This window comes from Oxyura jamaicensis, chromosome 20 (genome assembly GCF_011077185.1).
Source record: "Oxyura jamaicensis isolate SHBP4307 breed ruddy duck chromosome 20, BPBGC_Ojam_1.0, whole genome shotgun sequence".
Classification (NCBI taxonomy): Eukaryota; Metazoa; Chordata; class Aves; order Anseriformes; family Anatidae; genus Oxyura; species Oxyura jamaicensis.
The window spans coordinates 1,584,355-1,608,072 of NC_048912.1; the positions used below are offsets into that span (position 1 = coordinate 1,584,355).

Below are 23,718 nucleotides of genomic sequence, written 5' to 3' on the forward strand. Positions count from 1 at the left end.
TACTGTGTTCAGTTTTGGGCCCCTCGCTACAAGAAGGACATGGAGGTGCTCAAGCGAGTCCAGAGAAGGGCAACAAGGCTGGTGGGGGGTCTGGAGTACAAGTCTGATTAGGAGCAGCTGAGGGAGCTGGGGTTGTTCAGCCTGGAGAAGAGGAGGCTCAGGGGCGACCTTATCACTCTCTACAGGTACCTGTAAGGAGGCTGTAGCGAGGTGGGGGTTGGTCTATTCTCCCACGTGCCTGGTGACAGGACGAGGGGGAATGGGCTAAAGTTGAACCAGGGGAGGTTTAGGTTGGATATTAGGAAGAACGTCTTTACTGAACGGGTTGTTAGTCACTGGAATAGGCTGCCCAGGGAAGTGGTTGAGTCACCATCCCTGGAGGTCTTTAAAAGACATTTAGATGTAGAGCTTAGGGGTATGGTTTAGTGGAGGACTTGTTAGTGTTAGGTCAGAGGTTGGACTCGGTGATCTTGGAGGTCTCTTCCAACCTAGACTATTCTGTGATTCTGTGATTCTGTGATATGGTGTAAAATTGATAAAAATTTCAAGATTGAATGCAGTCTTTGTATGAATTGAACTACTGAAGTTGATTGACCTACAGTGGGAAGCTACTACACTTAAAAACTCAGGGGGGTCCCTTTCAGGCTGGTCTTTAAAATCTCGTGGAAAGTCATGGAGTCAATTTGGGATGCACAGAACAGAAACTACATTATCATGGGAGAACAGGGGAGATCTGGGGCAGAAGGAAAGTGTATGTAGTATTCTGACAGCATAGCAGATGCAGTAGTCGAGATGAAGGAAGTATACTGAAGCAAAAGATGTAGAGAAGGTAGTAATTTTTTTTCAGAAAAAGTCTGAGATAGAAGATAGATGAGAACTTTTAGTATAGCTGAAAAAGTTAAAATAAAAATCTAAGGCTAAAGAGGAAAGGTTTTAGTTTCAAATGGTCTGTATATTTTAAAATGTGTAACTTCACTATGACATTTTAAGGAGAAAAATGTTAAGATAATGATGATTATTTTAAGAAAAAAACCACCTTCTCAAAGTATTGAGATTGAAAATCGCCGTATACATTTTTGTGCTTTTTTGTTCAATAGGATAGCAAGCCTTGTATGACATGTTGTAATTAAATGTAGTGTATTAAGAACATCATAAAAAAATGATGTTTGAATTATACAGAGGTAGGTAATCTAATCTGAAGATTAACTGGGCTGTGGATGCAAAGGCCTTGTGAGATTAGGTCCAATTCAGCTCTTTAAAATCAAAGCAATGTCACATAGGCACTTCTACTTCGTCAGTGTTTGCTAATTAAAATCAGAACATGATCTTTTCCTCAGAGCATGAAAGCCAAGCTGCATCAGTTCTGTGCGCCTCTTGTGGGTCCAATAATACCTGTGTTCACTTGATTTTCTTTGTTACAAGGGTTCTCCATCCCCTGTTCGTCAGGGTTAGAATCATGGATTATACACTAATTGACAGTTCTTCAATCCCATTTAAGATGATGATGGTTCTTCTCTGTATTAAGAAACTAATCCACACATAGAAGATTAAGCACAATACTGATTCTCTAGGTAGCGAAGCCATGTATGTATAACACACTTGTGTTTAGAACGTAAAATACTGTGGACCTGAAGATCCTTTGTGCCAAGGATACATGTTCCTGGGCACATAGGAAATGTGTTACTTATGGACATACACAGTGAATTTAAAATACTGCCTTTGGGTGGTTAAAGTGTTTTTGAAATCACAGTTGTAGGGTCTGTTTCTTTAGCAGTATGAGAGTAGGGCTTTGAGATTAACATAACAGACAGAAAGCAAGTCCTGTAGAAAATGGGATTATTGTTGCTGTTTTAGCAAGATAAAGCAGTCCATTAAGGGTCTTGGAGCTGAAGCAATGCTGTGAGCATGGAAAGAGAGAGGGGCCCATCAAACCTGCACCTCAAGACAGGGTGGGTTGTCCTTTGGGAACTGCAGGTTCCTCTCCATTTCCTCGAGAGGAACCCAACCTGACTAGTTTAAACAGGACACTTAACTTCTGTCTACCTGGTGGTCAAATATACTCCAGGGAGGATGTTTAACAGCCTATAAAGTTTTTGGTAAAAAAATTTACATCTAGCTATCAATACTATATTTTGAGTAGGATAGCATGATGGGGTCACACCATATCCTAGGACTTGTGTGATTCAGAGGGGAGAATGAAACATATTTTATTTGTTGCATGTTGAGTGTGCATGAATACAATTTCAGAATTATTATCATCTATGCAGCAGAGTCGATTTTTTTTTTAAAAAAAGCAACCTTTTGGAGATATTTTCCACCTAGAGGTACTCTGATGTCTTGAATATAGTGGCCTGAAAATGCCAATTTATTGGCTAGTGTCATTGAAGGTTTAATAGGTAAGCCAGAAATGCATGTTTAGGGTCAAGTTCAATATTATGGAAATTAAGAAACTGGTTTTAAAGTTTGTATGTGGTTGAAGCATTGTTTTTCCTTCATCAGTAGGATACGAATTTTGATTGATTTGCCTAAATTCACCTTCTGAATGTCACCAAGAAGTAGTTTCAGAACACCATATTCAAAATTAGAATCTAATTCTTATTGTTTGAAGTCTATCTGCACATAATAGAAACAGAAATACAAGCAAAAAAGGAATAGAAGCATCAACTCTTGATCCTTTCTCAAAGAGCTCCAAAGTTCTCAGTGAGTTTCCAGTCACTTCCTAAATGCAAAAAAGCACCAGGTACTGCTTTCAGAGTAAATTTAGTATAATTTGATTATGGAAATCTTATTAACTTAAGTGAGCAGGCAGATGCATGTGTGTGCAATATTACCTTGAAAATAACTGGACCATGAAGAGGTTTGGAACAAATAGTAAGCAAAGTGATGAGAGCTTAATGGGGTCTTTCTTGTGTTCACTTTTTATTGTAGTTGTTCTAGATTTGCCAGGGATAGCTGGTGTTGAAATCTATGTATAATATATGCTTGGGTTCTTTGCAGTTGACCTGTCCCAGTTTGCTGTAAAGTCTGGCATTAAAAATAAATAAATAAATAAATAAATACATTTCCCAGATGTATTGGATTCTGTTGCCCTAAGGTAGTGTTCTTCATCTATTTTGTGCCTCCCTCTGGTGCCTGCAAAAACTACACTGGAAGCTGCCGTGTGCCTTTTCTAGAAATACCTTTTTCATTATTCGCCACATATACCTGTGTGACTCACATGCCAAAATTGATTTTACCGTGCTGTGGTTGTAGGTGTTAACTGCTGCCTCATGTTCCTCAAATTCTCCAGAACATAATATAATTCCCAGAATTCAAATGTTGAGCAATGGAATTGCTTCTGACCACAACTACACTATCTTTATTTTCACAGTGTAGAGATGACAGCAGAAACAGGGAAGTGATCTATACCGAACCTGTCTCAATTTCCAGGCTCAGCAGAACTGTTAGCAGTTAGGTTTTCAGTGTTCCTGGTTCCTGTCATTGCTCTGTGTATCACTTATTTCATCTTATGCTTTGCTTGTGGTCAGTACAGGGTGGAATGTGTTATGCTAGGTGTTTTGAAAATTGTTATCAGCTCTCTATTCTTTTGGAGTTTGTCCCAGAATTCCACAACTGTGATCAACTGATAAGCTTGGCTAAGTCTTTGGAGTCTCTTTGAAGAAAGGTATCTCCTGTGGATGTAATTCTTTATTAACACCAAGCCGTTGCAGTGAAAATATATATACACTTTTAATCTCCCTTTCCAATACAGAAAAATACCCAGACCAATGTCTCTTCTAAATCAAACCATTGAGAGGTTCCCCATATACTTTGATCATATGGTTGCTTGTGCTTTTCACTGCCAGCCAAATGTCCCTGGTATCTTCTGTTTCCTCTTCAAAATCTGTATAACTTAAACTTTCTTTATGTTTGTGGTATATGCCTGTCTTGAAAGACAATAACATAAGCATTAGTTAAGGCTCCAGTATGGTGCAGGGATGCTGCAGACGGGCTGACATGAAAGGGCTGAAAATCCTCCTCTGGTTCTTCTGCAGATGCTGTTAGGCCACCCTATCATGGCATGTCTATCTGTGAATAATGCCATGTCAGATAGTACTATCTGGGCATGAGCATTTGACCCCGAAAGAAACGTAGTAACTCATATGAAATATAGCAGCTTGATGGCTTTATGGGAGTACATCACGCCAGTTGTTTTCTGTACACATTCAGCTTCCACTGAATGTTTCCAAATGCTAATTCTGTCCAAACTAAGGAGTGGTTGAAGTCCTACATTTGGCACAAATTTTGGCCTTGTCTCCACAGGGCACAGATGAAGTGTTTGATGCTTGAATTCACTTGAGCTTGTACCTTTTTTCCCTTTTTAGATTTTTCACCTGCTTTCACAATTGCTGAGTCAGTATGTCTCATACTTCTCCCTTCCTAACTTCCTAACTATCTTTTAAAGAATTGGTCTATTTCTCTACCTGTTCCTTTTACCTGTCTTCTGTTAATTCTTTGTTTCCTTGCAGAGTTCCTTTCTGTATGTCAGAGTGGCACCACCACCTCTCCCCATTCTCATTTTCTTTGATGATCAACTAATCCTTTTATAGTCATTGGTGCCAGCTGCGCCTGCTCTCCATCCCTGCCATGCTGCTTCACTGATTACACAGGCATGCGCTGCCTCTGTTTGTCACACTCTTCCAGCAGCCTCATATTGCAAAGGTCCACAATTAAAGCTCAGGATCTGTCTTCTTCTCTGCTTGTTTTAAACCTATTCTTGAAAGTTGAAGCATCTTCATGACTTTGATCCTCTCAATCCCAGATATTTCTTTTAGATCTTTTTTTTTTTTTTTTTATCTGAACACATGCTTTCCCATGCTAAGTACTAGTTGCATGTTTGCCATCTTCAGCATTTTCCTCCATTTCAGTTCTTGTGCCTCATCTTTTTCTTTCTTTGACTTAGACTTGTTTCATGTGTCTTCTGAAAACTACTGCTATGATCATATTTGTCTACTTGTCACTCACTATGGTGTTAAATCTGACCATCTCCCCGAGTTTTTGTGTTTCAATTGCCTCTAGTGGTTTTTGGAGGGAGATGGCTGGTAGCAGTCTTAGAATCGAAGAATCATCTTGATTGGGAAAGACCTTTAAGATCACCAAGTACTACCATCAACCAGACCTACCAAGTCTCATCACTAATGAATGTCCCTCACTGCCACATCCACACACCTCCTAAATACCTCCAGGGACAGGGACTCTACTACTTCCATGAGCAGCCAGCTCAATGCTTCACCACCACCTCTGTGAAGAAGTTCTTCCTAATATCCAATCTAAATCTCCCCTGGTGCAACTTGAGATGGTTTCCTTGTGTTCTATCCCTTGTCACCTGAGAAAAGAGACTGACGTCCGCCTGGTCCTGCTGACCACTCCATTTCTGATGCAGGACAGAAGGCCCTTGGCCTTCTTGGCCACTTAGGCACACTGCTGGCTCCTGTGCAGCTGGCTATTGACCAGCATCCCCAGGTCTCTTTCCACTAGGCAGCTTTCCAGCCACTATTCACCAGGCCTGCACTGCTGCCTGGGGTTGTTGTGCCCCAGTTTCAGGGCCCGGCACTTGGTCCTGTTAAATGTCATGCAGTTGGCCTTGGCCTGTCAACCCAGCCTGCTCAGGTCCCTCTGCAGAGCCCTCCTACCCTCATGCAGATTCACAGTTCCACCTAACTTGGTTTTGTCCTCAGTCTTATTGAGGGTACACTCTCTTCTCCTGAATGCAGCTCTGTGCCATTTCAGTTGTACAACTCTTCAAAGTACGGTCTTAAATTCTGCTGCAGAAGCAATGTCTTCATGTTTATAATGTACCTACTGCAGTGCCTAGTAGTCTGGCTAGGTAAGTGGATTGCAAATGTTTATGTTTTTCTTAGAGCTCAGTTTATTTTGTTACTTCATTTTCTGACTTCTCCTGCCCGTTTTATCTGTTCTTAAACTGCCAGTTCTATGAAGTCCTTATTTTTGACTGCTTTTGCTAACAACTCCCACAGTAAAATAAATGGTGCAAATACAATGCATTCAGTAATTGCAGCGCTATCTTTCATGCTTTTTCCTTTGCTGTCTTTTACTCCTTTAATATAAGCAATGTTTCTGTACACATATAAGCAAACTTTTCTGTTTTCCATGCTGTTTTGGGAATCTCAGTAAATTCAATTCTTTCTATTCCCTTGTTTGTCCTCAGTTATCTTCTTCTGTTTCAGATCATGCACAGCACTTGCTCTTTCTGTATTGGTATTAACTAGATAATTATCATTACACTTCTGTTAGAACTTGAATGTTTTTGACTCCATATTCAAAGGGTACGAAATAATGCAAAAGGTTAAAACAATTTCACCAGAATACCAGCATATCTGATCTTACAAAGAGATCTATGTTGCCAGCATCATGTTGATTTTCAAATTAATCGGATGGCCTTGTGGCCACAAGAATGACTGAACATAAAAAGGGAGATTCAGCTTGTGGTATGGAGTAATGTGGATGGAAGACTGTGTCACTAAAGTCTTGGTACATGTGAAAAGAGCAACACTGATCTGAGTTCATTTTTGGATGGCTTGGGCATAACTCCAAATATATGTGGAGGGTAACAGAAAGCAGCATTCCTGAGAATGACCACTTGTCCTGGGAATATCACCTGAACTATATATTCACTTGTCTAGTTCATGCTAAAGGTACTAATGTTTTCTTCTATTTGTAGCTGTTAAATGAAGACTTTGGTTTTCGAAACTGAGGAAATTATAGAGACACATTTAGTTGATGGAAGTTTGTCGTGATAGGCCAAAAGGACAGAGCTGTGTACAAGAAGCTTGAAAAAAGTCTGAGAGTATCCTAAATTTCCTCTTCTGTGTTTCCTGTTTAATTCTGTACTTGCAGGGGAGAAGACAGTGCATATCTACATTTCATCTGTGTTATTTGGGAAACTGCAAAATGAAATTTTTGCCTTTTTAAAATCCTTGATCACTCTTTTAGGATATTCTGGAAGTTAATTTATCCACGGTAGCATCAAGTCTGAATGAAATACAGAAGAGGGAAAACTCACAGTATCTTACCATGCGGCTTTTTCATGGTTCACTTTTCTCCTTTGCCTTTAACTTGAGGGCAGAACTAGGGTAGAGAAATAATTTTTGTTCTCTTCTGAAAGGTTACAGTAATAAAGAAACTCTTGTTAACATCAGAGTATATGGCAGGCAGGAGTTTTCACAGTCTGGCATTGTTTATTTTACCAGCAATTTGGAACCTTCTGCACTCTTAAAATATTGGCAAGAAAATATTTAACTGTTAACTATTCTGTGGCATGCGTGTGTTTGAAGCCCTGGGGAGGAGGAGTGCTTGGGGAAATTGGGTTTTTCTCAGCTTATGATTGAAACCAGAAGGTGCAGAATATTGGTAGAAGGTGAGAGTATTGTGACTTCAATTTTCAATTTTACTCGAATGTAGAACTGATGGGAGAATGCCAGGCAGGTCACGTATGAACAGGGCTGTGATAGGAAATAGTGGGAAGTCTGATGGAGCAAACACAAATAAGCCAGGCTGCTGGACACTACAGAAATGAATTTCAAAGTTAGATAGTGAGAGTGAGTGTTTGCATTTGTCCTGACCTCAGTCACTGGATAAAGGTTGTAGCAGTACTAGGTGTTAGCATCAAGGATTAGGCTTACTAATTGCATGGAATCTAGCAGTTATTCCTCAATTTTGAAATGAAATAAAATGAACTCTTTTTTTGTATGTGGAGGGTTTTCTTGGAGAGGAAATGGCAACTGCTCTGGGGGACATGCTTATTCCTACTCAACAGAAACTTGGAAACTTCTTGGAGAAAGATTATTTTCCAAGAAAATAATTAAGGAAAACATGCTATTTGGTATGAAAAAGATCATTCTTGTATTTGTGCATTAAATGTAGCCTCTTCCCGTAAGATTACGAAAAGCTATGCTAAAGATAGCATTTTTTTTCTAATCACACTAGCTTATTTCAGATGAATTTCTATGAAGTCAGCAAAGTGACCTGATGACTGGAATCCAGGATCATCTAATGGGCTGTGGCTGTGTTGCTGCAAGTTAGGACAGGAACAGATACACAGACAGAAGAGATGCCAATCTCTCTGCAAATATCAGCAAAAAATGAATGAAATGGAACATGTTAAGTAGTCATCTTCTAATGTCAGGTGAAGATCCAGTATACTGCTTATAACAATGACCAGAGATATTTGGGAAAAAGTATGAGAAAGAGAACGTAGCATGACTTCTGGTATGTCCTCTCAGCATTCACTGATGTGTAAGATGAAAGTTGCATACGGACTGTCATATTTAGTGTCTACTAGCAGAGCAGTCCTCTATGAACATGTAGTCCTTTTTTGACCCCTTTCATATTTTTTGCGTATTAATGTACTGTGACAATGACTTCTACAAATTAACGAGATTTTTTTCTCTACATGAGAAAATACTCCTGTTTGTTTTTAATGTATTGGTTGGACATTTCATCAGCTTCTTTCTACATCTTGTTTTATAAGAGCAGTAATTCCTTGTTTACCTGCTCTATACCACTCATGGTTTTACCTTCTCCATCTTTCTCATTCCTTCATGAATACTACTAATGCATCCTCTCATATGTCTAATCCTCTTGGTATTTTGTTGTTTTTATTTTTTTATATCTTTTCTGATGTGAAAAGGTATTATGTGCAGTGTTTTATGTACGGGCACGCCATGGATTTGGGGTGGAAGAGGTTCTTCTTGTACTACGTTCATAATATTATATTACGTTCATATTAATTTATGAAACTTATTTGTCTTTCTCTGCTACTGAATGTTGAGGTGAAATTTTGGAGATATTTCCATTAAAAACTCTTTAATTTCTTGAATTGTAGCTGTTAAGTAAGGGTACGTTGTTCTGTAATTTTTTTCTGTAAATGATTGCTTTATCTTAACATCTACTAATAGTACCTTTATCAGCACTGAAAATTATTCATAATTATCTGTGATTGTTAATCAATTTATTATTGTGTTTTTCTACTACTTTGTACTAATGAAAGTCAGGATTTACCAGTCTGTACTTCCTTGGATCTCCTGAAATAATTCTCACAATTGACTCTACCTTTTGTGGCTCTGCAATCATATTAAAAGCTACCTAATATTTTTTCATGTAGTTTAGAACTTGAGGAGCACAGGGATTTTGTTGCTCTATATTTTTGTCAAGTTGTTTTAAATCTTTTTCTATGGGCAGATCGTACCACATGGAATATGAGGGACTCTCAGAATGCTGGGTGGTAGTGATGTGGTGACAGAGCTTTGTTTATTCACTGCCTCATCCAGTGAAGCATCTTGGCCATCAGATGAAGCTAGTAGGTGTTAGTTTAAAGAGAAACAAGCAGGAGATGGTGGTTCTCCTCACGGGTAGTAGACAAGGGAACTTCTTGCTGAAGCATCTTGTAGATGCAGAAAGTTCACTGGATAAGATGCTTGAAATAAAGACCTTCTGAAGGTTAGTATATAAACAGATCTCAAGGGCTGAGAAATGCCCTGAGCTGAAAGTGGCTGGGAGAGTGCTTTGAGGAAGCACATATAATCTTGCACTCTTTACTTCACTTGGTCTATCTGGCTACTGTTGTGTGTTGGGTGGACCCTTGGTCTGATCCACTACATTTCTTTTCCTACTAAAGAGTGTGTGTGACTTCCTCATAGTTATTCAAGTTTGTCTCAGTAATGAGGCCAACTTTTACAGGATCTCTGTTACCTGCCCATGTCAAATATCTACCCTAATAATTTACTTAGCTTTACTACTGTCTTCTCCAAGTGCCTCTTTTAAGCTTCTTTGTGTAGCTTCCTTTCAGTTTCTCAGACAGAATTCTTGCTTCTGGTTCATTCAGAAACACTTTAATGATCCGTTTTAGGCTTTTAGCAAGTAGATTTTTTAAAAGAGGCATTACAGCAAAAACTCTCTACAGCTGCTCACCCTTACACAGAATCAGCCCAACTAGACAGAGCGCACAGCAATGTGACCCCTCTTCCATGATCTTTCTCTTGAAAGGTTGTCAATGAGCTCTGCCAGCCACATACTACAGAGAAAAGAAGAATTCAGAATAAGCCCCCATATGTTTAATATAATTAGGATTGTATCATGACCTACTCTGCATTTTTACTTGTTACCATGGCAAAGTTTCCAAATTAATAGACTGCAATATAGAAACATACCTTATTTTCTTCATACTAGTCGTCTAGTACGGGTGGCCATCAGGTTTTTCTGAAATCTGTAGATAATGTAGTATAACTTGCTTTTCTGTGTCTGCTTGAAAAACAGATATGCTCTAAGGTGTGTTATTGATGATTGTACAGTTGTTATGAAGGTAGCAGAGCATGCCAAAGTCTTTTTCCATGAACATGTTTTTATAGATTGAAGGTTTTGTCAGGAACTGGTTCTGATACAATCTAAAATAAGTTTAGCTTTTTTTTTAGGTTAATACTATGTTGAACATTTAAGGTGGCTTTAAAGACTGTTCTCTGAAGTTAATTATCTTCTGTGGTACATTACGAAATTAATGTCTCTTAATTAGAAAATTAGATTATTTTAAAAATTTACTGTTTTAAAGTGTATGGGGAATCACAGCCGCAGCTAATTTCAAGCCAGTAAGCTTGACCTTGTTTGCAGACAAAGAAACAGGATGGTTAATAAAAGACTCAAAAAATAAAGATTGGAAAAATACTTTCTGTAATATCTTTGTCATTTCACAACTATGCGAGATTGCCTGAAGGAGCTAGCATTTTCATCCCCTTGCTATGGAGGTATTTTTAATCTGTTTTATTAGTTTAATCTTTTTGATCTTAGCTGCATTCTCAGTCCCTTTCAAAATTGCTGTCCTACAAGTAATAGTTATGTTATTAGAAGAAGTAAAAGGGTTGTATGCAGTCTTTTCCATTTTATGCCATGTGCATTTATTAAAAGGTCAACAAAAACTTAAAAGCCTGTATATAACTGCATGTGGTTATATTATTTATAACTAATGTAAATACATATAATAAGTCATTCTTTCCAAATGCAGATTTGGAGAAGGTCTGGGGAAAAAAAAAAAAGTCTGAATGTTTGAGAATCGACAAAAAATAATTGTGAATGATTTGTACTATATGTCCTTCAGGAACTCCTGCTGACACTGACTGCTCTAGTAATCAGAAGTGTAAATAGAAGTGATTCATGTTTGTGGCAGCATGGCTAACAGAAGTCATAGAATCACAGAATTCATAGAAGTCCTCAGAGTAGACTCCTTAGTAACAACTGAAGGGTACTCAGAGCTGTGTGACTAGTTTTGTGCAAGAGATGGACTAATTTTACTGTATCAGCATAAAACACTACTTTGCTACTACAAATTTGACTACTCTGGGAGTGTTCTGACGATGCAGTACATCAGTGTACCTAATGTGAACATTACCTTAACAACCTTGTCTTAGTTTGAAAAGAGGACTGTGGTGACACATTTACTGTGTACATGCACAAGAGCAAATGCATTCTACAGGAGAAACATTTTATTCTAGAAGGAATGGTATAATGAGAATGAGGAGGTGGAAGCTAAAGCCAGAAAATCCAAATATGAAATGAGATACACATGTTCAACTGTGAGTGCGATATGCTTTAGCCAAACACAACTTACTGAGCTTAGTACAGAGGGAACTCAGTGAAATGTAATGGCCTGTGATATGCAGAGGGTCAGGTTCTATGATCTAATCATTTCTTCTGGCTGAAATCTCTTCATAAAAAAATCTAGTTCAACCATAACTTATGGCCTAAAGAGAGGAATTACTGCATGAAATTCAATGACTAGTGCTTGCACAAGGTGAGTTAGAAGTGTCCCTTCTGACTTTATAGTCTATGCTTGGATTAATGTGTTAAAGTAGCTTAAGGTCACAATACATGCTGGCAAAAACCATAACAGAAAGATACTCCTGTTAAAATGCTTTCTAGTAGCATAGCTTGTCGAGATGGCAGCTATGTCCACACGAGTGGGTACTGTGGCGCAGTGGGAACATACATGTTGAGGGAAACAGTTAATGATCCAGCATCCCTGATACATGGGCTGAATCCTTATGTGTTGCTGGTGTTGGGCTGATCCCATGACCTGGATATCTCTTAGCAGGCAGAGCACACCCCAGCACATTTTCCAGCTTCTGCACTCTGAAACAGACTTCTCTGCAGGGTAAACCAAAGCTGGTAGGTAGGGATGAAGAGGAGATTGATTATGAAAGAACATTCTCCATCCAACTAGAGCGGTTAGTATAGGCTTATCCTAAAGCACCTTTCTTTTTAACTGTACACCTATATGTATGATAGTTCCATACATGGGTAATGAGTACAATAAGGCAGTGTGCTCTTACTTTCCTAGAAATTTTGTTAGAATACAAACCCTTAACTGGGTCTTGATATAGTAAATTGCCCGATGTAGCAGTAAGACTCAGCATCTGGCTGTTAAACGATGCATAATGAATTTGAGGCTGAAGATAAGATTTCTCACTGCGATATAGTAACGAAAATGCAGTGTGCACGCTGTAGTCTGGCAGGCAGAATGTGGGATCATGGAGTGTTTTAATGAAAAGTTGCAGTGTAGTAGGAAGATGTAAAAAATATATATATATATAATATATATGAACTAAGGTAGTTCTGTGTGTTAATTTAGGTGATGGTACATTAATTTATTCTGGTGACAGTTCTACAATGGATTGTTGCAAAGAAGGCAAAGGGGCTGAGTCCCTAGAAGAGCTCCAGATGTTATGGATTTTTTTTCTTGTTATTAGCAATTACTCACTTGGAGTTGTCTAGAAGTTTTTTGTTCCTAATAATGAACTGTGGAAGAATCAGCAGAATCACGACCAGCCAGATCATGAAACTTGGTAGTAGTAAGAACATATAGAACTTTGAAAAGAGGAAGCATTTCCAACAAACCCTGTTTAAGATTTGCTCATTTTTCTTACTTTATAAAGAAGTGGGTTTTTTCCCCTATAGTGTTTGTACTTAACCTCTGCTGTTGTATTCTTCAGAAGCTGCATTATTCCTTTAAACTTAATTTTATTGCTAAGATACAGCTCCATCCCCAAAGTCACGTTTTATATTTTAAACTGTTTGTCTTTTAAGATGTATTTATTGCAATGTTTGTTTAACTTGGTTATCTCCTTCATCAATCTGTTTCTTGCTAACTTAAAGCTGCTGCTCTTTGTTTTTAGTATAGAGGGCTGCTTCCCTGGGGAAGTATAGTCCAGGACTTGTCTCTGTAATGGGACTATTTGTTTTCTTTGCCCCTTGCAGTTGCCTGCTGTAACATTTGTAGTATGTGTTAAGTAATCCTTGAGGTAACATTTTTATTATGTCATAAAAAGTGCGTGGCAAATATATAATAACTCATGGAATTTGTTTGTTTAAAAATGGAAGGATAATTTATTGAGTGTGTTACATGAGACCTGCTCCCCCTTATTAGAGCTGTAGAAGTGCAGCTTATTTAGAAGTATGTTCTATTGAGAAAAACCACGATTTCTGACATACACAGAAAGTTTGAGCATGGTTGGGTAGAAATGACATCATAGTTTATGTACTCAATAAAAATTTAATTAAGTCATTACAGAAGTTGCAGTCATCATTTAACCCTCTGATTTCTTATGGTTAGTTCTTTTTTAAAAAACATTCAATAATAACCAGTCACCAAATCTTGATAGCCTATAAAATATCTGCATGAATTTTAATAGCTTATATTAATGGGAAAATATGAGTAACTGACATAAAAGGAATTTTCCTTGTGTTTGCACTATATACATTTCTATAAAAATCAACTCATGAAAAAAGATAGTGGTTTAATGGAAGAATATTTAACTGGAGATTTGCTAGTGTGGCAGAAACTAATTCACATTTTGATAGAAAACCTGTTGTGAAAGCACCAAGCTGAGTACCCTTAAGGTTGCTAAGAATTTAGGACATGGCTCATACTTTCATAAGTATTAAGATATTAAATATGCAAGGTTTTCAGAGCTTTTCTTTAGCCTTGTGATAAGCTGTACATCAAAAAGAAATAATACTCAGTCCATTGTAGAACTGACTTTCTACCCTGTATTCCTGTTGACAATTTTTTTTATAAAACCTGCCTCCAAGATGCAGTCTCATAGTTGAGTATTCTGCTAGTATGCAGGTATGAAGATAATTATCTTTGCGTGTGAAGTCTGTTTAAAACAAGAACAAACAAACAAAGACCAATGGAAGCATAGCTCAACCCTCAGGAGAAGAACTGCTTATTAAACCATTCTGTTGATAGAAATAAAAAAATACAAGCAAAAGAAGTAGATGGTTTGCCAGAGGGAGGTGCACGTGAGTTATTTCAGCCCTCTCTCTGCTGATCTCCTTTCGTTCTGTCTTAAGCTCATATAGGGGTTAGTTCTGCAAGCAAATGACTAGTTTAGGCTATACCAGCAAATATTTAAGCAATTGTTAAATTTAGTTAAAAGTCAGTGTGGAACTTAGACTGAGTCACACAGCATAAGGGGAAGTATCTGTGTCATCACAAACTGAAAGCAATTCAGTCATAGTAAATAACTAGTGCATCTGAATTTCTACTGAGATGCTGTAGGAACAGAACTCATGTGATTCCCAAATGTACAAGTCAATATTGAGAAGTAATATTAAGAAGTGGTAGGGATGCTATCTTTAGTATTATGGTATTTCTACTGTGAGAGAATGCCCAGCTTTGAGTTCCATACTTTAGGGAAAAAAAATAAAAAATAAAATAAAAAAAAATTGAAAAAAACTCAGTTTCTGAAAGTTCTGTATGAATGAATCCAAGATCTGGAAAAGCAGCTTAATAGTTAAAACGCAGAGGAGTCTTCATTATCTTGTTCTGTACTGCTACTGAAAGGGAACAGCATTGCCTTCACTCTTCACCCAGTTGTATCTTTTCCTCTGTTCACATAGCTATGTGTCAGCAATGGTGGCTGAGGATTTTTCTGCCATCCCTTGACTTCATAGCCATAACCTTGACTTTGTCTTTCTTTTGTGTACAGACTTAACTGAGCTGCATCTCACATTGTTCTAAAATCTTTATACGAACATCATTACTTACAGCCAAATCCTAACTTACATTGGCCAAAGTGCTTTTTCTTCTTTTCCTACTGATAATATTTTTTTCATCACCTCTTCCTTAGAACCCATACAGAAGGTTTTCTCCTTTATTTTTCAGATTAATTCTGTTGTTCTAAAGGAAGATTTGAGAAGTATGGTAGAAAATTTCTATGCAGCTCTATTTGGATATGATGAGGTAAGAAGGATGTTTTCAGAGAAATGTGCAAGAACAAATAGACCCAACTAAGTCGCTGAACACAGAATGTTGCAGATGAGTAAAGCATTTGCTATATGTATTGTTGGAGAAATGTTACACTGTAAGCAAACTTTTTAGTGATCATCCTATGCCTTGAATTACAGTAATTTAAAGAAAAAAGAAAGCACCTGACATATTGGTTTAAACCATTGGACATAGAAGAAGGAATAGTCTTTGTTCTGTTTTACTGTCCCTGCTGTCAGTAAATAATTTTCTTCCTGAGTCCCATTGTACTCAGCTATACTTTGAGAGCAAATAGAGCATTTATAAAGAGCATGTAAATGAGGAAGTATTTATAGGAAGTATCTGATCAATATGGGGAGGCAAAAGTATCACTGTGCACAAGCATCTATGGGATTTCCAAGGACAAAAAAAAATTGCATCAGCTCTTTTAGTAGTTTTTTTTTTCCTTTTTCCTCTAGTGGTTATTGTTCTTCATATGCTCTTATTCACAGGGTGATATTGCATTCACATGGTTATTTTGCATTATTAATGCTTTATTGTTGTCTCTTAAATTTAAACTTCATACAGTTTTGGACATTGTTATGAATGTGAGTTTTTAATCTAGTTTTAAGTGTTGCCACGATGTGTCTGTCTCTTTTTTTCTTTACTCTTTTTGTTGACAGTCTTTTTGGAAACAAGATGTCTAATTAAATTAAAGACAAACGTTGACCTCTTTTATTTTTAACAGAATATTTAAAAATCCACTCTTTCTTTTGGCAAATGTTGTCAGCAGAGACAGGAATTATGAGGCTATGGTGATAACATCACGTAATCTGAAAAGACAACAAAAGTTGGAGAGAATTTATAGAAAAGGTGGTCATGGATGTGATTCTTCTATAAGCCAAATTTAATATTAGATTTAACTGGATATCTAGATAGTTCTTGATGAAGAGTTCTCTTTTTCTCATTTAGAATGAAAAACATAAAAGCAAAGCAAAATAGCAAAGTCCTCATTACTTCTCTGCAACATCATATTATGTATCGTTTTCCTCCAGTATATAATTGGAGGATTATACATCCTCCAATTGTCATGGTCTTCACAAACTTTTGTAAGGTGGTGTTTTCTTCTTTGTAAAGAATCTTCATGGTTTTCATAACAGAAATGCAGTGATTAGCTCCTGCATTTAGGAATATCCTAACCTAGCTTTTTTTTTTCAGGATTAACTTCCCAGAATATTTTTTACAGACCGCTCTGTAAATTACTTAATTTAAGACCAGGCTTGTTTTTCATTCAGCAAAAAGAGTGATGTTGATGCCTTTTCATATGTGCTGTCCGTAGTTGCTGTGGGCTTTGAGGCATCTAATATTGTCAGTTGGCAAGTAATTTTTAACCCACCTCTATACTCCAGGGAATTTTGTCTGATGATCATGTTCTGGCAGCAGCTCTTTGGAGAAACCTTTTTAACAGGAACTGTGAGGACCCTCGGCATCTGGAGTTACTCGTAGAGTATGTGCGCAAACAGGTACGCTACAGCTCATAGCGTGAATTCTCTTCATTCTCTTGGTTGGTATACTAAATATTTATTTTTGCTTGCATACTATGTAGCTCATTTCTCCTTATCAATATCACTTTTTTAATGTTGATTATTTTTAAGAGGAAAAGGAAAATGTAAAAACTGACTGATATGCGTTGTGGTTTGATGAAAGATAACTACAGAGAAATTCACAGAGGATTGAAAGCAAACCTGTATTCCTTTTTCTGGGTCCATGCTATCTTCTGATACTGAACTTCTGGGACTGAACAAAACACATCAGAAATGAGCTGCAGTTTGCTGTAGAATTATACTTGATGCTGTGGAGTTGGAATCCTTGATAATGAAGTATCTAGCATGCAGTGATTAAAATTCTTCTGATGATCTTTGTATGTAAATATGTAAAAGGTTTTGTTTTCCAGTTTCTTTTAGTTATTACTTGGAGGAAAATATATTAAACAGTGTTTGTCCTCTCAACTCTTAGGAAGTTTCTGAACCAGATTTTTAGGAAATGTTGGGTAGGACGTTGTGGATATGGTCCAGGTGGGTACCAAAGACAGGAAAAGGGTGAAGAGGACTGGAGGAAGTTTGTAACTGTGGGACAGAAAATTGAAGACTAGTATCTCCACAGCACCATTCTCTGTAATGTTTCCAGTGCTGCATTCAGGACCAGGTAGAGATTTGGAGGTGTATTCATTGTGACTTTCAGAAAACAGCATGGCAAGTGAAGGACTTAAATTTGTCAGGGACTGAGGTTGCTTCTGGATTGCTAGCAGGATTCTCAGAAGGGACAGACTTAATGCTTAAGGTTGCTGATGCTTAGCATCAGTGAAGCTGTAGGAACATTTAAAACTTAAGATTATCAAGAAATAAACAAGCATAAAAATAGGTAATTTTGGAAAGTATTGCCAAGTAGAGAATTTGTAGCAACTTTGTAGACTTTGTAACACAGAGGATAGGAGAGAAACTGTCAGCAGTCAAATAGGAAACAGTGACCATACAGATAAAAGTGGCACATAAGAGAAAAGGCAGCACAACTTCTGTGAAGATGGGTCATGCCTCACCAATCAGTGGCTTGAAAATGTCATTGACGCAGTAGACAGTGAATATTTGATTTATGTAGTCTTTACAGATTTTTAGGAAACTTCCAATAAAGAATCTCACCAATTATTATTTTTAAAAGAAATTGAGCAGTCGCAGGAGAAGAGTGAAGGTACTCCATAGACAAGCAACTGTGAAATATAGATAATAGGGGTCAATAAATAAAAATTCAAGGTTTAACGCAGGAAAGGGTTGATTGCAGAAAGAAGTTGTGACAGTGAATGCATGAAGAAATGGCAAATACAATTGAGCGCAGACAACTGTAAAGTGGTGCACTTAAGGAGAAAAACAAATCCAGCTGTATGTCTATAGTGAAGAGCTCTAGCATGTCAAAAGACCACACAGGAATAAGTCCTTGAGACTATAGTTTTATCATGTAAATGTTAACTCAATGCTCAGTAGTGTTTAAAAAAAGTAAAACAAATGCTCAGATCTACTAAGGAAGGAAAAGAAAATAAAATTTGGTGTTGTAAAGCTACTTGAATAACCTATAAAGAGTTTGACTCCCAACCATCACGAAACATAAAAAAAAAAGAAAAAACGAGCAAAGAAGGTTCAGAGAAGAGCAATGAAGATGATAGGAAGCAGCTTCTGCATTAGCAATGACTATAATCACTTGCCTGAAAAATAGGGTGAAATAATAGATTTGTGAAATCTGGAAGGTGTATGGAAGGTGAGTGAGTGTGGTAGTTTCACGCCAACACTGGGTCTGGCTGGGATGTTAACTTTCCCTGCAGCAGCCCACACAGTGCTGCGCTCTGCACTTGTAGCTAGAACAGCAGTGGTATCACACCGGTGTTGTGTCTGCTGCTGAGCAGTGCTGGCACAGCATCAGGACTCTCTTTATCCCTCCTAGGGGGTGGGCAAAAAAGTGAGAGAGAAACATCACCAGGGCAGCTGACCTGAACCAACCAAAGGGATGTTCCATACCATGTGGGGTCCCGCTCAGCAATAAAAGGTGGAAAAAGGAAGAAGAGGGGAGGGGTGGGCTCCCGTTATGGAAACGTCTGTCCTCCTCCCGAACACCGGCTACGTGCGTTGAGGCCCTGCTTCAAGGACGTGGTCAAGCACTGCTCATTTGTGGGAAGTAGAGAGTAATTTCTTTCCTCTGCACTTCCCCATAGCCTTTACTTGTTTTGTTTTGTTATTCCCTTTCCCCCTCCCTCTTCCCCTTTCCCTTTTTTCCCTTTAGTTGAATTGTTTAATTAATAATAATATTTCTGTAATAATAAATATATATATATATTTTTTTTTTTTCTCTTTAATTAAATTATCCTTATCTCAACCTGTGAGTTGTTCTTCCTTTACTTCTTCCCCTCCTCATCTGAGGAGGGGGAGTGAGAGAGTGGTTGTGGTGTTCAGCTGCCTAGCACGGTAAAACCACCAGAAACACATACCTCTGCCATGCTGCTCTCTCACTCTGCCTCCTCAAAAGAACAGGAAGAAAATATGAAAGAAGAAAAGCTCACAGGTTGAGATAAGGACAAGGAGACCACTTGCCAATTTTCATCGGGGTAAAAACAGACTCAGAGTAGGGAAATTAATGTAATTTATTGCCTGCAACTAACAGACTAGAGCAGTGAGAACTAAAAGCAAACTAAAAACACCTCTCCCCCATTCACCCCATTTTACCACCTCCCCTGAATGGCACAGGGGAACAGGAAATGGGGGCTGTGGTCAGTCCCAAATGCTTGGTCTCCAGTGCTCCTTCACGGTCACTCCCTGCCCCTGCTCCAGCATGGAGTCCCTCCCACGGGATGCTGTCCTTCCCAAACTGGTCCTGCGTGGGCTTCCCACAGGCAGCAGCTCTTCAGGAACTGCTCCCCACAAGGCTCCGTACCACAGGGTTCATGTGTCAGGAGCAAACTGCTCCAATATGGGTCCCCCTCGGGCAGCAGCTACCCCCAGATCCCCTGCTCCTGCGTGGGGCTCCTCCATGGGCTGCAGCATAGAGATTTGTTCTGCTGTCATACCCATGGGCTGCAGGGGTACAGCCTGCTCCACCATGGGCCTCTCCACAGGCGAGCTTCAGCTCCATACCTGGAGCACCTCCTGCCCTCCTTCTGCACTGACCTTGGTGGCTACAGGGCTGGTTCTCTCTGCGTTTCCTCACACCTCTCTCACAGCTGCTGCTGTGCAGCAGTGTTTTTTGTTTGTTTGTTTGTTTGTTTGTTTTCCCTTAATCATTGTGCTCTCTGGCGGTGTAAGCAGCATTTCTGACTTTGGCCACCAGCGGTCCCTTTTGGGTCCCCTAGCTGGAGCTGGCTCTTCTCTAATATGAGGCAGCTCCTGGGCTCTCCTCACAGGGACTGCCCATGCAACCCCACCCCCACTATCAAAACCTTGCTACATAAGCCCAATAAAGCAAGGAAAGGCTGAAATGCAGGTTGCCACAGGTTGCTTGGGATGCTGAAATTGTACATGGGTTTTAATGTCACTGGCAAGTCTTATTGAAGATAAATTTGTCTAGGGTTATTAAATGTAGAGCAACAACCTGAAGCTCAAAATCTCTGTACTAACCAATTTTGTGAGGGAGGGAAAATAAGGAAAATAACATTGCATTCATGCATTGTATTCAACTCCTGCTGGGGAATCTGCTATGGACTGTCAGAAACAGGATGCTGTGCTTAGGTGGCTCTTCAGTCTGATCCTTGTTGCCATTGATGTCTTTCCTCTGTTGAGAAACTCCTTGTCAGATTATCTTTTATTGCTAGTAAACATTGGAAATCCCTTGTGTAAGATGTCTTTCACATGTGTTCTTGCTGATCCTGTCTTTAACAGTGGCTATTACTGGATGCCCAGAGAAGAATATAACAACAGGGCAAGTGCGTGTGCTACTTCCCTGGTTGATTCTTAGCAATCTGTGCTCAGGCTTCTTGAGCCAGAGGTGGTGTTTTTAATTTTTAATGCCTCTTGATGGACTTTTTAGTTCCTTTCCCTCACCCCAGTGCTTGCAGTGTCCTGTGGCAGCAAGCATGGCATTTACAATGTGTTAACGCTATGTTATGTGACAACACTACTTTGCTTAAATGTTTTGTTTGCGTTGCACCTTTAAATTTCATTTGATGCCAATTATTTCTTGTAGTGTAAGAATGAGTGTTCATTCCCTGTTCATCTCCTTCATCAGCCTATGCGTTTTTGTAAATTTCAAAAGTTCCCTGCTGGTCAGGTTTTCTCCTACAGGGAAAAGCCCTGGTCTATGTGAAACCACTTTTATGAGAGCACTCCGTGCAGATAATGGTACTAGCAGTGTGTCATTGGAATTAACTGCTTGGAAGATTAAATGAATCATGTTACTTTGCGTGGCTCTTCTTTGTCCTGTTGCCAAACTTCCAGAGGAAGCATTAGCTAAGGAATTAGACAACCTTGCACAGTTAACTCCAGTTAATCTGCAGATACTTAGCTCCTAGCCTGTCTGTAACGCTTAAGCGGTCATAAATCTTTTTCAGTCTACCTCTCACAAATGGCAAAGTATACCAGAAAGTAGCGTGTTTGCATAGCTCTTGAGAGCCTTTAATGAGTGTCAGGATGCCTTGCACTAACACCCTGTCTCTTGCAGGTGCAGCACCTGGACGCGCTGAGCGGGGAGGACCTGCTGTTGACGGGTGAGGTGAGCTGGAGGCCTCTTGTGGAGAACAACGCACGCAGCATCCTCAAGCCCCTTTCCCCTGTTTACAATGACGAAGGACTCTGAGAGCATCTCTCAAACCAGCTTGGGAAGCATGCCTGAAATTGAACTAGGCAGAGGCTGTGAGGTCAGGAAGTGAAAACTGCTGTTGAAAAAAATAATATTTAAGTAGATGTCTTATCTGTGGTAACTGAATAGCAAATTGGACAGCCTTACTCTTCTGAATATTCACCTGTGAATAAAGCTAGTTGGTTTGGGAACCTGTGTTCTTTTTATGGCACTGCCTGGTCCTTGCAGACAAATTGCAAGACCTGCTTTCCATCTTCGGGAAAACAGATGTTTTACCATGACTTATAATTATCTCCAGAAGCCATTTCTGTCCTTTGCCTCATTTAGAGAGCTGCTACATACAGACTGTATGGTGTTCCTTTGCTTACTGAATGGTTGTTAATACAGATCTGAGCTTTGCATATTAGATGTTAATATATTCTAAAAGCCTGATATCAAGATGGCATGGCACATTTTTGCTTTAGTAGAGTTAAGAATTGCTTTATCAGGTTCTGAAGGATTTTCCATGAAAATCCTTTTTAGGAACTCTTTGCACAGGAATAGGAAGATGCATGGTCCCCCCTCTAACTCTAGCCATCTTAATGAGGGTAAAAAGTCTGAAACATGGCTGGGCTGTTGCTATAAGCTACCTCAGAGTACTTGGTATTTCAGAGGAGCTCTGCCATGCTGATATTTCCATATTCTTTTGAGAGCTGTGGTCTAAGAGTTTATTCATGAAAATAACATCTATGTTTCTGTCCATGGCTCTTAATGGGATAGGACTGTGCTGTCCCCCACCCCCAGTGCAGTGGTCCAGGGTTTTTCAACAAGAGCTGTCAACCCCAATTAAAAGTTTATATGGCTGTGCAAGCAAATTACCCCAACACAGTAATTACGGGAGCAATAGCTCCACTGATTAAATCAGCAGAGGCTGAGGCGTACTGCGTAGGTGGATGGTTCACCAGGCTATTTCCAGGTCAGTGACAAAAACAGTTTTCATTTCTCTCATGTCTAAAATTGTAGTCTGTAATAAATAAATGCCAGTCTAGGTAAAAATGATGTGTATGTGTTTTCTGGGCCATACGTGACTTTGATAAGAATAAGCTCTATGATATTAGGGTGTATTCCTAATAACACTATTAAGCAAAAGTGGAGGAGGATGATTCTTAGTTGATGAAATGTTATTTCTGTTGAAAGTGTGACTGTGCCTGGCTGTGACTGTTCTTTATGACGTTATTTTCTTCATATTGTATGTTTTGTTGAATATTTGACATCCCTCCTCTATGTGAAGAGCAGTGGGATGCAGAATATAGGCTCCCAAACACTAGCCTGCATTTTTGTAGCCTTCACTTAAGGAACCTTCTCTATACAAAAAAGGCATTTTGTTATTTTTTTTTCCAAGCCGAACTTCCTCAGTTTAACTTGTTATAAAATGAGTCATGTAAAGAAACCCTCTATGTGTGAGGTGTATCCCTTCTCTGTGAAAACATTACAGACCAAACAACTTGCTTGCAGTTTATTTAAGATGCTTTTGTTGAAAGCTGAGCTAAGCAGAGAAACCTCTTATGTGTGAAGTATTATACAGTGTATGTGAGATAATAACACCTTGTAATTCATTACAGCTGGGTTGTATTTACATAAAAGAAGGCTGAGCTGTGTAGGAATTTGCTGATTAATTTATTTTTAATGGGAGTGAAGTATACCAAGTACCAAAATAAACTTTACTTTGTGTATCTTACTGCTCCTGAAATAGGTGGAAAAATTAATGGTAGATATTTTGGCTCAAAGCTACATACATTAATTCATATACAAAACAGTCATTTAAACTTTAACCCCTTTCCTGCTATGTAATTTAAACCTGGACTCATGTTATTCATGCCATGGGGACACAGGACTGGGTGTACACCACCAAACCCAAAGGACATGGTGCTGCACACAGGTCAGAGATCATGCGGTGTCCGTGGCACTGATGCTGCGGAGCCAGCAAGTCAGTAGCATTCATGGGACCGCTAGTCTGTGGATGGCAGTGCCGTTAGTAGCATGGTTATGGAACAGCCAAATGGTCAAAACTAAAGCTTTCCTAAGTTTATGGGCAGGAGGCTTCAGAAATATGG

General features: G+C 38.9%; 1 protein-coding gene across 1 annotated transcript in view; it reads left to right on the forward strand.

The window, feature by feature from the left end:
* The window catches only part of LOC118176870 (ubiquinol-cytochrome-c reductase complex assembly factor 1), a 56,130-nt gene extending 32,788 nt beyond the window's left edge, over positions 1–23,342 (forward strand). The window contains exons 8-10 of the mRNA XM_035344146.1: positions 15,074–15,292; positions 16,705–16,818; positions 21,488–23,342. Coding sequence (XP_035200037.1) covers positions 15,074–15,292; positions 16,705–16,818; positions 21,488–21,622 — 468 coding nt within the window. The 3' untranslated portion in view covers positions 21,623–23,342. The remainder of the gene's footprint in view (positions 1–15,073; positions 15,293–16,704; positions 16,819–21,487) is intronic.
* Positions 23,343–23,718: the final 376 nt, after the last annotated feature.